Source organism: Artemia franciscana, chromosome 14, assembly GCF_032884065.1.
Source record: "Artemia franciscana chromosome 14, ASM3288406v1, whole genome shotgun sequence".
Taxonomy (NCBI): domain Eukaryota; kingdom Metazoa; phylum Arthropoda; class Branchiopoda; order Anostraca; family Artemiidae; genus Artemia; species Artemia franciscana.
In genome coordinates this window covers 1,713,368-1,728,578 of record NC_088876.1, presented here as the reverse complement: position 1 = coordinate 1,728,578, position 15,211 = coordinate 1,713,368, and the positions used below count along the sequence as shown (strand labels likewise).

The window sequence follows — 15,211 nt, the reverse complement described above, 5'->3', positions numbered from 1 at the left end:
GTTGTTTCTACATTAAAGTTTGACCAAAAACGAACAAAGATTAATCTAAAAAACAAAGTTTTCCCGAGGGAAGTAAAGAGTGAAGTTGAAACTTAAAACAGACAAAATATTATTGCTTCACAGCCTATCTAATATATATCAATAGAACTAGTGCAAATGAACCAATTAATTATGTTTCCATATTCTTTTAGGATAAAAGAAAATTAGCGCTTTACTGAAAACACAAAATAGTATAGGAGTTATGGTATAGTGGACACAAACCAATTAAGGACACTTTTTACAGAATAAAAATATTATCAATCCCTTTTAGAATCATTCCCTTTTAAGATAAACCAACGATCCATCTTAGGTTTGTTGCTTTTTTTACGTTTAATTTGGTATCACTTCTGCGCATTGGCTCAGTTCAATGACTGGTCTCGTTTTGGTTCTGAAAAGGACATGTCATGATTAGTTTGTAGACAAGTTCAAAGTAAAGCCGTCCAGATAATTTTAGGACTATAGACTAGCTTTAGAATTTGTACAATAGCTTGAAATTCATAGTTTATATTATGTCTTATTTGATCTATATTTTTATAAAAATAAAAATACTTTTTATTATTGAAAATAGTTTATATTATGTCTTATTTGATCTTTATTTCAAATAATATGAAAGGATACTTCTTACAATTTAAGATTACAAATTAATATTTCTCAATTCCATATTTCTGTATGCTGTTATTTTATATTCTATTTTTCAATTCAATATTTCTGTATGTTGCTCAATTACTTCGTGGCTATTAAAAAAAGTATTTAATTTTACACTTTTGTTTTTAAGATTAATTTAATTGTATACTGAAAATTACTGATGTCACAACTGGCGTAAAACTGGGAAAAGCCTTATAGATTCGTTTATTGTTGTCAGACAACAAACTAATTTTTGACTCCCATGGCAATATTCCTATTTTTTACACTTGACTTTTGTGTTTTCAGTAAAGCGCTATTTTTCTATAGTCCTAAAGGCATAGGGAAACATCATCAATTGGTTTATTTGAACTAGTTTTATTAATATATATTGGATAGGCTGTGAAGTAATAATTTTTATCCGTTTTAAGCTTCAACTTCTCTCTTTACTTCCCTCAGAAAAACTTGGTTTTCTAAGCTAGTTTTAAAGCTCTTGATCATATCTGTGTGCTTTTTGTCAATTTGTCGTGATTAATCCATCAAGTAAGGCTCATTTAAGGTTTATTATACATATTTTTAAAACTTAATAGCGAACAAAAATTAATCAAACAGTTCGTGGTAACGAACTGTAAGTAAGGAGTGACTCGGCTCAATAGTAACCAAAACTTTAAAAAATGGAATTTTTATATCAATAGATATACCAAAAGAATCAGCTTTGAATTCAAACATTTAAGATTTATCAAGTTTAGTGTTACACATCAGAAGTTGCGAACCAGAAAAAATTTGCCTGATTTTTGAACTAGGGAAAACACCCCTAAAAAGTGAAAGAATCTTAATGAAAATCACACCATCTTATTCAGCGTAACAGAGAGCCATACTGTTGAAGTTTCATGCTCGTATATACAAAAATGCGGAATTTTGCATTTTTTGCCAGAAGAAAGATCACAGACACGTATATATTTTGTATTATTTTTTCCAGGGATGATAAATTATAAGTTCTAGTGCCCTTTTTAGGCGACCAAAAAGATTGGACGGCACGCCCCTTTTTCCCAAAGATTATCTGATCAAAATTTTGAGATAGCCATTTTGTTCAATATTGTTGAAAGGTAAAATGACTATGTCCTTTGGTATAAAATGATCCCCATAGTCTGTTGGGGGCCAAAGTGCCTTCACGTGAGCAGAGTATATATATGATCATTACTTCGTAAAACCGTCACGCTGGGAAAACAGGAGTTAATTGCATACAAAGAAGAAAAGCGAGGAAAAATCAAGAGATCAAGAGGGAGCATTATAAAACTCAGGTTTAGGGTTTTCGACCATGGTAGTAACATTCACCCGAATTCACCGAAAACCTTCCGATTTTCACCTTTGCCCGGCTAAAAAAACGAGAAATGCAACAACTTAAATGTGCCCTAAAAAAGAAGCCAAGAATCCCGCCTCGGTTGTTGCAAGAAGAAACAAATGTGTCACGACGACCTTCAGAGAGTAATGGACTAAAAAGTCTCCTATAAGCTAAATTGCTATAAACAATACGGTTCATCATTTTTCATGATGCATCGTCTCGAGCTATCTAAGCAGAACAAAACGGAAAGCTCAAGAGACTAGTAAAAATTGTGGGGAAACAAGGTGAGCAGCTTCGCGGAAAAAAAAGGGGAGAAGCTTTGCGAAAAAAGGGAAGCCGTATCACGGAAAAAGGGGGAGCAGCTTCGCGGAAAGAATGGAAGCAGCTTCGCGGAAAAAAGGGAGCAGTTTCGCGGTAAAAAAGAGGAGTAGCTTCACGGAAAAAAGGGGAGCAGCCCCAAAAACTATCCCGAGTCCTTGTTTGTCAGTCACGCAAAACAAATTTAAAAATGCAGTAGCTATGTTTGTACTTTTTGACATTCAAATTTTTTACCCTGAAAAGCTGGAACTATTTGACCAAAAGCTGAATTGACCAAAGCTGACCAAAAGCTGATAGAGCTGATATAACCATGAGCTGATATTCAAAGGCTGGAACTATTTGATGATTCAATATTTTTTCCTGTGTGACTTTTCAATCCATTGTTAAGTACTCATTCAAATTTTTCTTTGTGGGAGGGGGAATGGGAACAAGAGTAAAAATTATTCATGAAGTTTATTTTATTTCCATCAATATATCAATATTTTATATTATATTTCCTCCGAATTTCCGGAGTTTTTTTGCACTTCTCATAAGGGCATAATGTTCCTATTAATTTTCATAGTATTTATTTATTTATTTATTTTCTTTATTTCCCTCAAAAAATGAGGAGTACGCTACAATATAATAAAAAGAAAAAACAAATGATAACACTTACAATCAAAACCTATCAAATATTCATCCAACACTTAAAAAAAAGATACAAAAACACTTGGTAAATAGATTAGCCTATAAATCATGAAGAGCCAGAACTGTTACTAAAAAACGGAAATAAATTGTGGCCTAAAAGGTTAATTTTCGCCCTATCTTCAAATGTTTTAGATTTTTTCTTTATACAGACTACGGGATCCTTCACATTAAGCTTTAAAACAATCTCAGTGTTACTAAAAGAAAGGGGGAAACCAAATAAAAATTACAAAATTTAAAATAAGAAACTTTAATGGGCGAAAGATCAGAAGGTCTGAAATTTCGGAAGAGGAGGGACGGGAACAATACGTGAGGCAGAGCAACAGCGCTATACATACGACCAAGGACGTCCCGACGGTAAAGACCCCGAAAACGAATTAAAAGACCAAATGCCTTGCGTAGTTTCATCTGAACATGCTGAACCAGGACTGGTTTGAAATCTCTTTTCGAAGCAGCATAAGGTAATTCCAAATAAGTGACTATTGGCGACGACTGAAAAATAACACCATTGCCGCAATCGAGAGTCGCCCTGACATTATCCTCTAAACAATTTACAACAAAAAATTGACATTTTTCAAAACTGATAGAAAGGCCCAAACCTTTTAAACAATTAATTAAAATATTAAAATTAGAAACAAGACTAGACTTGGACCGGCTTAGAAGGATAATGTCATCAGCATATGCAATGTAAGACAGATTTCGAGATAATGAAACAAACGAGCAGGAAAGAGAATTAAGGGCAGTAGCTAAACAAGAATTGAATATATAAGGAGAAATAATTCCTCCTTGTCTAATTCCTCTACCCACTTGAATTAATTTGGACTATAATTTGGAGTATGGAATGCGTTTGTCGTTTTAAATTGGAAGGTAGGTCTCTCTTTTAGGAAAGATGGCGTGAGAGCCCAGAATTATTCGCAAGGAGACCAAGTCAGTAAAAACCACCATTTTCACCACTGATTTCCTAACTTTTTAAGATTTTTACATGGACACTCTGCCCCCAGACCTTCCCAGTGGCTCCAGGTGAGGGGAAAGAGTGAAGGGATATTGCCTCCGCCTCTCACTGAGAAAAAATATCTTATCGGTATTTTCATTGAAAAAACAAAATCCCCTCCTAGATTTTAAATTATAACTCTTTTGTATCTTCGTTACGAAACATTGCAAATAAATCCCCCCCTACTAAAGTTTCTTCAATCAGAAACCCTGTACCTTATTCCAAATAGAATACATATATTTATTATGCTTAAAGATGAGGCGTAATGCATTATTTATATCAGTTATTTAGTCATCTTGGACTTCATTTTCTCATTCTTGGTTTGTAACTCTGAAAAAAAAAGAAAAAAAAAAAAAAAAAAAAAAAAAAAAAAAAAAAAAAAAAAAAGATGGGTCTAGAGACTAGTAGAGCTAGATTTTAAAGTATCTATTTTAATTTGATCTATTATTAGTTCTTTATGTGTACTAATTTTTCTTTTTTAGGTTTGTTCTCATATCCTCTCCTTCTTGGTATGATAAAATCTACAAAGCAAAACACAACTTGGTAATGATAGCCGGAATTTGGCTTTTCAGGTACGTTTTTGCATCCAATAAATAAAAAAAAAATACTGCATTCTTTCTCTTTCTGTGTTTTATAATTTTTCTTTTTCTTTTTCTATCTTTCTCTATGTTTATGTTCTCTTTTCTTTTTTTCTTAGCATATTAATCACAATAATTTTACAGACGAGTTCATTTTCGGGGACTATTCAGAAGCTTCTGACCAAGTTTTTCCAACTCATCCTAAACAGATGTAACATACTAAACATCTAAAATGCCTTAAACATCCTAAACATTTAACACATTCTAAACATCCTTTCAATACATGTCTTGAAAGAGTAAATAAAGACGAAGACTATTGAACCCAAAAAGTTTAGTGTTCAAAATCTCTTCCGACTTGCACTTTACGTCCTCCATTCCCCTTTTAAGGAGTTGATGGGGAAAGACTTAGGAATTTCAAAAGCGATTTATGATGAAACACTATTTACTCTACAAAGAACAAAAGCTTTGCTTTTACTTCGAATGTTCTTTGAAAACTGGTCTATTTTTGCCCATGGACTTAAAATCCTTATTCCCTTTAGGCCTTCCTAGCCGAGTGGATTGGTTTGCTGGATTTATGATCCTTTGTCCGAAAATGGGAATTATATATACTTCCGAAATCGAAAGTATATGAAAGGGGCTGTCCCCTCCTCAGTGCCCCACTCTTTACGCTACAGTTTAACTTTTTCTCACAACACTACTTTTTAAAACAATAAAAACTTTAGCGTAAAGAGCGGGGCATTGAAGAGGGAACAGCAACTTTTATATACAGAATAATTTCTGTTTGTTTAAAGTTTTAAAGTCGCTCTTTACTTTCAGTTAAAAGGCGAGGGTTCGAATCCTAGTGTACCCAATTATTTGGTTTGGGACGCGGGTCAGTGACGTGACTCTGTAATGTCAGCCAGAGGCAACCCAGCTCTAAATGGTTACCTGGAGAAATATGGGGAGGGTAAGCAGAAAGGGTGTGCAAAAGAACAGGATAGTTGGCTCCCAGCCCCCCATTACTTCTCCTGGCTGAAGGGCCAGGAAACGGAGATCAGCACCGCCAGTAGGGACTGTAAGGTTTAATGCCGTATTCTTAACCTTTACCATTAAACAATTACAAATCTTTTAGGCTAAAAAGCTGTAAAACTTTAATTGATTAAATCCTTAGAACATATATAATATTCTAAACATCTTAAACATGACATATTTTAGAAGAGCAAATAAAACGTAGAATATTAAAATTGATAGTTTTGTTTGTCTCTAAACTCTAATAGCTTCTTTTCCCTACGTGGATCGGTAGCGACAATTGTATTTATTATTATTGGGGGTGGTTTTATTTGGTTTTAGTTTAGTGTTTTTCTTCTTTTTATCTTGTGCTGAGGACGCCTAGTTTGGATACAGGCGAAATATCGCGTTGTTTTAGTCTTTCCTCTCTACTGGGCGTAGTCTTGTTCGAGTTTTTTTTTTTTTTTTTTTTTTTTTTTTTTTTTTTTTTTTTTTTTTTTTTTTTTTGAGTTTTATCTCTCTTTGTTGTTTATTGTTCAAAAAATCTTCCTAATTCCATTTTTAAAAGGATTCACTCCTCTCTCCTTCAGAGGTACAATCTTAGAATTTCAAAAGAGACTCATTACAAACGATTGTTTATTCTACAAGGGAAAATAGAAAGCATAGAATGAATGGAAAGCGCTTTCAAAATGTTTTGTAGATACTACTCTATTTCTGCCCTCAAACTTAAAGTTGTTTTACTCCTTAAACCACCTGAAACCCTTTATTCTTAAAAACCTTCAACCATTAAACACTGAAAGTTTTAAAAAAGTATTTTAATAATAAACACGATAGCGTTTTGCTTAGCAAAGAGCAACCCCCCTGCATTATTACTTTTCCCTTTTCCAACCCTGTCATTTAGACTGGGTGGCCGCAAAACATCGAGAGAAAGCTCATTCGGCTGTAAATTGAAAGCTCTTTTTAATGCCATATCGAGTAGTGTCATATATTTTTAATACCGCTACCATACTACCACACAACATCGATTGCTTTAGAGGCTGATTTTTTGCCTCAAATCAAGATACGGTAATTTCCTGTTTCGTATATGATGTTTGATTTGTGTTAAAGGCCAAAGAGCTTCTGGGGGAAATAGTAAAATGTAATATTGTATATGTACTTCATGATGAAGAAATCGTATCTTGTCTTAAATTTCTCATTTCAGTGTTTTCAAAGTTATCAATTACAAATATAAGGTTTAAATTACATTTTATCCATATTCTTCCCAACAATTCCCTGAGAAGAGGTCCCAAACTATGGATATAGCCCACTTTAAAATAAAGGCTTAATAAATACATTGTAGTTAAATTCATATATTAAAATCAAACACAATAATGTTGGTTATTGAAAAAGTTTTGAAATGCTATTTATAAGTATATTATAAGTATATTATATACTTATATATAATATATATATAAGTATTATATATAAGTATATTATATACTTATATATAAGTATATTTATAAGTATATTTATAATAGCGTTTTGAGCGTCTTAAACAAGACAAAGTGTCTCAGATTCTTTCCCTCCAATTTCCACCACAGATCCCCCAAAAGAAATTTCTGGACTTCTTAAACCTAAATTTGAGGCCAATATCAAACAGTTCGTGGTAACGTTTTCTTTGCTGTTTCTAAATGTAGAGTTGAGAGAAAGAGTCAAACTTTAGCGTAAAGAGCGGGGCGTTGAGGAGGGAACAACCCCTTTCATATATGGAGTAATTTCTGTTCGTTTCAAGTTTTAATGTCGCTCCTTACTTTCAGTTTAATAAATTGTTTTTATTTAAATGCAATATAAACACACTTGAACACAATGCATTAAAAGTGTTACCCAGGCAAAATACGGATTATGATGTAATAGCAATGTGTAAATTATTTTTACAAAGTGTTGATCCAACTGACTGCCTTGGCCCAGGGTTCAACCCCCGCCACAGCAAGGTTGGGCGACAAGCTTGCTACTTGTCCCTGTAAAAACACTCAGCTACTGAAACGTCGATTCGACGCCCTGTGCGCCAGCAATGCCTTTGGAGGATGTTTATCCTTTTTTTGAACCAACTGACTAATCCAAGGGAGTCTTTAATCATGTCAACATTTCTACAGTTTTCTATTGAACCTCTATATATATATTTTTTTGTCAATATTGTTATTATCAATGTTGTCAATTTTATGCTACAATTTGATACAATCATCTCAATATCTCTATAGTTTTCTATTGAACCCTATAGATATTTTTTTTGTCAATATTGTCAATATTGTTATTTTCAATATTATGCTAAAATTTGATTCAATTTTATTAGCAATATTTTTTATTGTCAATATTGTTATTGTCAATATTATGCTAAAATTTGATTCAATTTTATTAGCAATATTTTTATTGTCAATATTTATTGCCAATCATGTCAATTTTTCTGTAGTTTTCTATTGAACCCCTATAGACTTTTTTTTTATAGGGTTCGCGTTAAGCACACGAATTTAGTGTTCTATGTTACCAAAATCTATAACAAAAGGGAAGCATCTTGGCGCAGCGCACATGTTTACTCGCCAAGTTTGAAACTATTTATTAGGGATTTTATTCCAATTTTCTCTGCTAACGCTCACTACTCCCTCCCCCCACACCGGAAAGTCTTAGTAGCGAGTGATGCGACAAATGACGTTAAATTTTCCGACCTTGGCTGCTCGGTTACCCCCTCCCCTAAGAAAAAGCATGGCATACTCTCATGGCTATTGTACTTTCTTATCTAATAATTATTCTTTTGTGAAAGATCTGTCAAACTTCAAGTGACATAAACCTGTCAGGAGCTTTCACGAAATGACTCTCTGGTTTTTTGAAAGGCGTCTTTCGACTTTACGAACTGGCGCCGGTAAGTGACTAAAAAACAGATGCGGTACAAAACGAAACAGACCTGAAAGAACTTAATTAAGAATACAATCAATTAGTTTATGTTTTTGGTCAAAACAAATTGTAGAAATAGAGATCATATACACCAGAGACAATACCCTTAGCAGAGTAGATAGTCCTAAGTTGTACTAAGATAAGATCTATTACTGAAACAATGCTATCAAAAGCCCAAATGGGCCGCAAGCAGGAAGGAAGTAAAATGGGAAGTCGGGGGAACAAAATGAAAATAAATTAGGCTATAAAAGGGTTCATGCAAACTAATAAAATGTCAAAACAATTTAAATTCGTAAAAATAAAAGGTCAATGTCAATCAGCAAAAATCTCAAATAATTACATCTCGTAGAATTAAAAAGAGAATATAATAATTAAAACAAAAAAAAAAAACAATTCAGTTTAACGACCAAAAAATAGAAAGCCCAAAATTTGCAAAACGAACATTAAAATTATGAGGTAAAAAGGGAGTAAGTGGGAAGGGTGAAGAGATTCACTGATTTAATATGCTAACTGTTTACAACTTCTCTATCTTTCAGTAGAATGGCGTTTTAAGTTGGGGTCATTTAAGATAGATTGTGAGATTTTGGGTGAGGCGCGGGGCATTTATGGGGCTGTGGAATGAATTTTCCAGTGATTCCTAAGAATCTTTGACTGTTCAAGGTGGCAATAAATTGTCCAAGGTAGCACATTTTTGAAAGTCATTTTTTTCCCTTTGGCATATTGCTGCTCGAAAAATATTTGCTTTTATGGATACACCAGCTGAAATGAAGTATTTGGCAACGCTAGTGCGACTAATCATTTGTTTTAGACAAGTACAAAAATAAAACAGATATCGAAGCATTTACTTAAACTATTAAAGTACCAGGGATGAGAGATGAACATATTACAGAATTTAATAAATAAAAATATTGAGAGAATAACGGGTAAAGTATCTAAACAAAGAAGTGGAACAAAACAGAAAAACAACAAACCTTAAATAATATAATTTTGAATATTTCGACTCAAAGCCTGAGAGATTTATAAATGGTAAAAAATGAATAAAGCTAAAATAAACACAACATACAAAGAAAAAGAAAAACATACGTTCTTGACCTTTTGCCATACATAGCCTTAGATTTCCTCTATTGTTCAATAATTCTTGACCTTGCAATTTCAATCATTTGTCATACCCTAGGTTGTATTCAATTTTTGAAATAAAAATCTTATTTCATTTTTTTGCTAGATCTCGTTACAAAATTGAAATTATACCAGATACAATCTGTTTGTCATTTCTGTGTTGCTTATTCAGGCTGTTAGCGATGATAGTAGTGCTATTTAGAAATTATTGAACTTTTAGTTTTATTTAGTTGTTTTTCTATTTTCAATATTTTATATTTAATGTAGCTGCATTCATTCTCTCCCGTTGATAAAGGTTCCCAAGCGCTTGAATTGACTTGACTTAAAGCTCCTGCTGGTGGTAAAGCATAGCAAAAAATGTGACTCTTCGTCTCCATTCCGAACAGTCCTGCGCAAGCGTGACTGCTTCTTGGATATTAGTACCGATCATGGAGAGGAACTGGAAGGGTGTCCCTCCTTTTGAACCGGGGTCTTCAACGGGGGTGCTTGCCACCCAGCTACATGGGTGCTTCCGCCCAAAGAGGCGACTCCCGGGCGCGGAGTCGAAATATTCAAATCTTAATTATTTAAAGTCTGTTGATTTTTCCTGTATTTTGTTCCACTTCTTTGCTTAAATATTATACCATTTCTCTCTCTATATTTTCACTTATTAAATTCTGTAAATGGAAAGGCAGCGTGGTGAAAGAAATTATTCAGATAAACATATTTTTACCCCGACATACATCTTATCTGAAAGCCATGAAACTATCTCATCCTTTCTATCTATACCCAAAAGCCATGATGTTCTGCAGTTTTTCTTTAAGCAGTTTAAAAATCAGGAAGGTTTTGGCTAATATCACATTTCGTCAGTGTTGCTACATAGAAACAATGGAAACAAATAAGCCTAATATATTAGTTCAACTTTACAAAATTTCGTCCTTTTTTTTTTAATTTGGTACTTGCTATGAAAAGCTATAAAACTACATATGGATGTATTTTTCATTAAAAATTGAATTCCTGATTCTCCCGTATTTTTTAACTCAGGTTTAAGTATTCACTTAATCAATTCAAAAATTTTCCAATCTTGTATTTCAAGCCTTATACAAACAGCAAAAAGTTACTCACTGCATTGGAAAAAATTTCAGAAAAAGTAGGAACTGAAATAAAGATTAGATTAGCATACAGCATATTTTCAATCAGCCCCTATATAGAGGCCTAATTTTGAAAGTTATTTTTTAAAAGGATGGATTAGTTACTTTTTTTTATTGACGTAATGCAACCTGAGTCTATGTAGCGCAGACGGCGCTGCGCTACATTAGTGCAGCGCAGCAGCCTGTTAGCTACAAGCCTAGCATTAAAAGTTTTATTCTAGTCTAGGGCGGGTTGGTCTTTGCGATAAAACTTAGAGCCGCGTTTAATAAGCTGCTAAGAATGAATCTACTGTCCAAATTAGGTGATTGGAAAGTGAGGCTTTCTAAAACCCTCTGAAGCTTTTTATTTAAACCACAATCATTTAAAGTGCCAGTGCAAGTTATTTTTCCAGTAGCCTTCGAATTTCTACTCGACTTAAAAATTTTGACGTAATTGCGGGGTTGCAATATAAAACTTGCATCTAAGTACAAAGGGACGGCGAAACTGGATTGTTTGACTTGGTTAATACCTTAAATTCGGGGAAAATTTAACCTTTAATGAAAAAAACCTCTACAACAGATGTATTAATTTTGGCAGAAGCAGTCGCCAAATTTTAAAAAGGAAACTTTGCTAAGAAATCAGCAAAAGTAATATAAAATCATAAGTAAAGACCAAAAGCTTAAGGAGGGGTAGCTTTCTTTTGAAGGTGCAGTAGTCTTTGAGAATCAATAGATTGGTAATGTTTGAATTTTTTAATGTCGTACAGTGTTGCCAAATGTACCTAATCAGTTTTTCTAATTCATTTCCATGATTCAACGTAGCAAGACCGACGGAAATATGTTACTGCCTTGAAATCTTCTTAATTTTCAAATATCCGGAATTATTTATGAATCCATTGTTCATAATTTATTTGCAAATATTCTATATAGTCAAGCACATAAGTGACAATAAAAACTCTTAACGGTTTCCCCTCTAGATGAAAGCCAACAATTAGCTTTTTGAATTTTCTTGCTATTTGCTTTGTAAACAAATTAGCCCCCAGACGGGTTTTTTTTCTTTTTCTTTGTAATAGAAATTTGTAAGCTTATGTGAATAAGAGCACATAGTCTTTTCATGCACAACAAAATTATGGAATATAGAATCCTTTACATTAGACGCACATTACATTACACAAGTGCGGTGTAATAAGGTAAATCTTTGTGCAGGTGTTGTGGTGCAAGTTCTTGGTGCAAGTTGGTGCAACTGTGGTTCAAAGAAGTTCATTTTCATCAAGTACTAATAAGTGATCGACAGGATAAAAAAAGTAGATAATAAAACATGGAAAATATACAAAAGAATAAGAAAAGAAATAAAATGAAAAAAAGTAACCCTAATTGTTTTATGAAACTACTTCCTTTATTCATGCAGAAACAAGTATCAACTCGAGCGAAAATGCCCTTCGCAAGTGTGTCACAAAAAAGAAAGAAAAAAAAGTGGGCACAGGGTCTATAGAACAGCTGAGGGAGAGAAAGGTTAAATCTAAGTCGGTAGCCGTCAGTAGAATCTGTGCCCATTCCGATTTTTAAACTGTCTTTTCATTTAGTTTTGGTCCTAATCCCTTTTTGCCTTTGTTACCGTAAGGTGACTTTTTTCTTTTGTTTTTCTTATTTTTCCAGTTCTGTATGTGCATAAATATTTATAGATATATTTATATTTAAGTATATGATATATAAGGTATCACCAGAAGAGCTGTATCCAGGATTTTTTTTGGGGGGAGGGGGGTATTTTTATCAGCAAGGGGAATTTTGAAAAATAAAACTGTAAAAATGCATCACAAATTTGTATATACATTTTCGGTACACATTCAGTCGGGGGGATCAGGCCCCCTATTCCCCATAGATACTGCTTTGACCACCAGTCTTTATGGTTTTGATGGTTTCAGGACTATAGTAGCAAAACTAAGTCTGTTTAGAATCTCAATTTGTTTAAGAAACAATGTAAACGGATTAAAATCTCATTTCTCTTTTTTTTCAGCTTTGGGATCCTCCTTCCAACCATGTTTGATTCTTGGGGTACATTTGGCCTAGATGCACCAACATTTTCTTGCACAATTTTGAAGAAAGATGGAAAATCACCAAAGAAATTCCTGTTTGCCTTTGGTTTTCTTATGCCCTGCATTGTCATCATTTTTTCCTACACTTGTATATACATCAAAGTACGTCGGTCCAGATTGAATATTTTAAGTCACAGGTAAGGTGTTACTACAGAGAAACAGAGGAACTAATTGTAATAAATCATTTGGCTCAAAAATGTTTTGTTCTTTTCATTAGCTTAAATTTTTGCCAAAGTCGAAACAATCAACTATAGTTTAAATTTTCACTCACTTTACTGCCTTAAGAAATCTCTAATTTAGAATTTAAATTTAGCCATTTTTTTTAAATGAGGGCATATTTGTCCTAACAGAAACAAGAAACAAAATGATTGGCTTTCTATTTTCATCATTTACGTCAACAAATAAAACTAAAGCTAAATTTGTACCGTACAATTATAAAGAGTAACTTCACCTTTTCTCTTCTGTGTTGCCATAATTTTTATGATTAATTTTCAACATTCTGATTCATCGGACTCTACTTTGGAAACTATGGCATATTGGTATAAGATCAAACACTTTTTCTTGGTTTGAATCATATCTTTCTGGTTGGCTTATTTCAACTGATCCGCTGTGCGGACCCTTCTGAAGTATATTATGGCGTTCCTCAGGGTTCTGTTCTTGGCCCAATTTTATTTCTGATTTGTGTTAATGATCTTATTTCGACTGTCAAAAACACCAGGCCTCTGATGTGCTGCAAGGTGTGTCACCCTGATGTTCTTCCGCGTTCCAATACTACTTCTAATGAAGATTTTCTCGTTGCTTATGCTGATGACACCACTTTTGAGACCCTTTGGAAGACGGATTGTGATATCAAGTCTAACATTGTGGCAATATTCGAGAAAGTTATTTCATGGTTTAACGTGAATTGCTTTGCCTTGAATGCTGGTAAAGTCACATTTTCTTATTTTTTTTCGAACTGGTATAGTTTTGCCTCAACTTACACACCTTCAGGTGGCACAAGGCTCCTTGTTTAGACCAGAGAATCGGGTGGTTCGGTTTCTTGGTATCCTCCTTTATGAGAACCTTACATTTAGAATACATTTAGCCATGATTAGGGTTAAGGTCTCTCGGAGTCTGGGTATCATTCGAAAACTTAGACAGACATTTCCTAGATCCATTCTGAAGTTTCTTTTTTTCTGGCTTGTCTGGTCATATATTTCTTATTTGTCCATTGTATGGATGTCTGATTTTCCGTCTACATCCGTTCCTCACCAACACTGATCTTAAGTCTACAGTCTATTTATATTATTTATTATTATTTCTTCTATTATTTTTTTTTTATTACTATTTCAGTCTATTACTAATTATGCTATTTCTTGTGCTTCTTTTGTCTCTCATCAGCTTCATGCCAATCATTCAAAATCACTTCAAAAAACTCCAGTGTTTATTCCTGATTCAGCTCCATATAGCCTTCGTTCTTCATATAATATTTGCATTCCTCCTCTATTCGATCAGATTTTAATCCCCTCATTGCTTGTCAACAGGTCTGGAATTCACTACCTTCTTCAGTACAGAGATGCCACTCGTTTGGGACTTTTAAAAGGCTTCGTAAAGACCATTTAGTTAGGAATAAAACAGAATAGCATTTATTTTTATTTTCCCTTTCCTCCGAGGAGTTGATGTCCCCTGAGTATATGTTTCATGGTTTATGGCTGTCTTCTCTGCGTTTCGGCTCCAAGGCCTCAGGTATGTTCTCTTTTCTATCTTATATGTTTTTTGGCTATTGTTCTCTTTTTTTTTGGTATTTGCTTATATTGTATTTTTTTTGCATCCCTGGCCGGAACTCTGAAATCTGAATTTTCAATTTACTTGTAAAATGCACTTAGGAAATATGGTACATAGGAGTTTGCGAATCTGCTCGTACGGCATTTGACTGGTACTAGTTTGTTGTAATGCCTAGTATGTCTGCTGATTGATGCCGATGGTGGGAGTAGGGAACGGTGCTTCTCGTTTTTTAATAGTCATCTCTCAAAAATCTTTATTAGTTCATCTCTTCGACTGAATAAAGTGGGCAAATTCAAGAGCTCAAGGGCACTTTCGTAGATGCTGAAACTGGGTCCGAGAACTATCTTAGTTGCGCGCTTATGAATATCTTCTAGTTCATCTGCCATGTCAGCTGTGTTCTGAGTTTGGGGACCACAAATGGAACAATACTCGAGAATGGGCCTGATGTAGGTTGAGAGGCCAGCAAGAACTGACAATCAGAACCGACAACCTTTATGTCTACCTTTATGTCTACAACCTAATGTCTACGTGCAGCTTAAACGAGTAGTGTCTTAACATGAAGCTCATCACTCAGAGAGAAAATAGGAATATTCGACTCCCATTCAATAATTTTCTGAAATATTTCTAACTATGTCGTCGCAATT

At 33.9% G+C, this 15,211-nt stretch overlaps 1 protein-coding gene across 5 annotated transcripts in view; it reads left to right on the top strand.

The window, feature by feature from the left end:
- Window positions 1-15,211, top strand: part of LOC136035168 (protein trapped in endoderm-1-like) — a 63,628-nt gene that overhangs the window by 34,497 nt on the left and 13,920 nt on the right. For all 5 annotated transcript variants that reach the window (XM_065716738.1, XM_065716737.1, XM_065716741.1 and 2 more), the window contains exons 4-5: window positions 4,478-4,567; window positions 12,725-12,940. In XM_065716738.1, coding sequence (XP_065572810.1) covers window positions 4,478-4,567; window positions 12,725-12,940 — 306 coding nt within the window. The remainder of the gene's footprint in view (window positions 1-4,477; window positions 4,568-12,724; window positions 12,941-15,211) is intronic.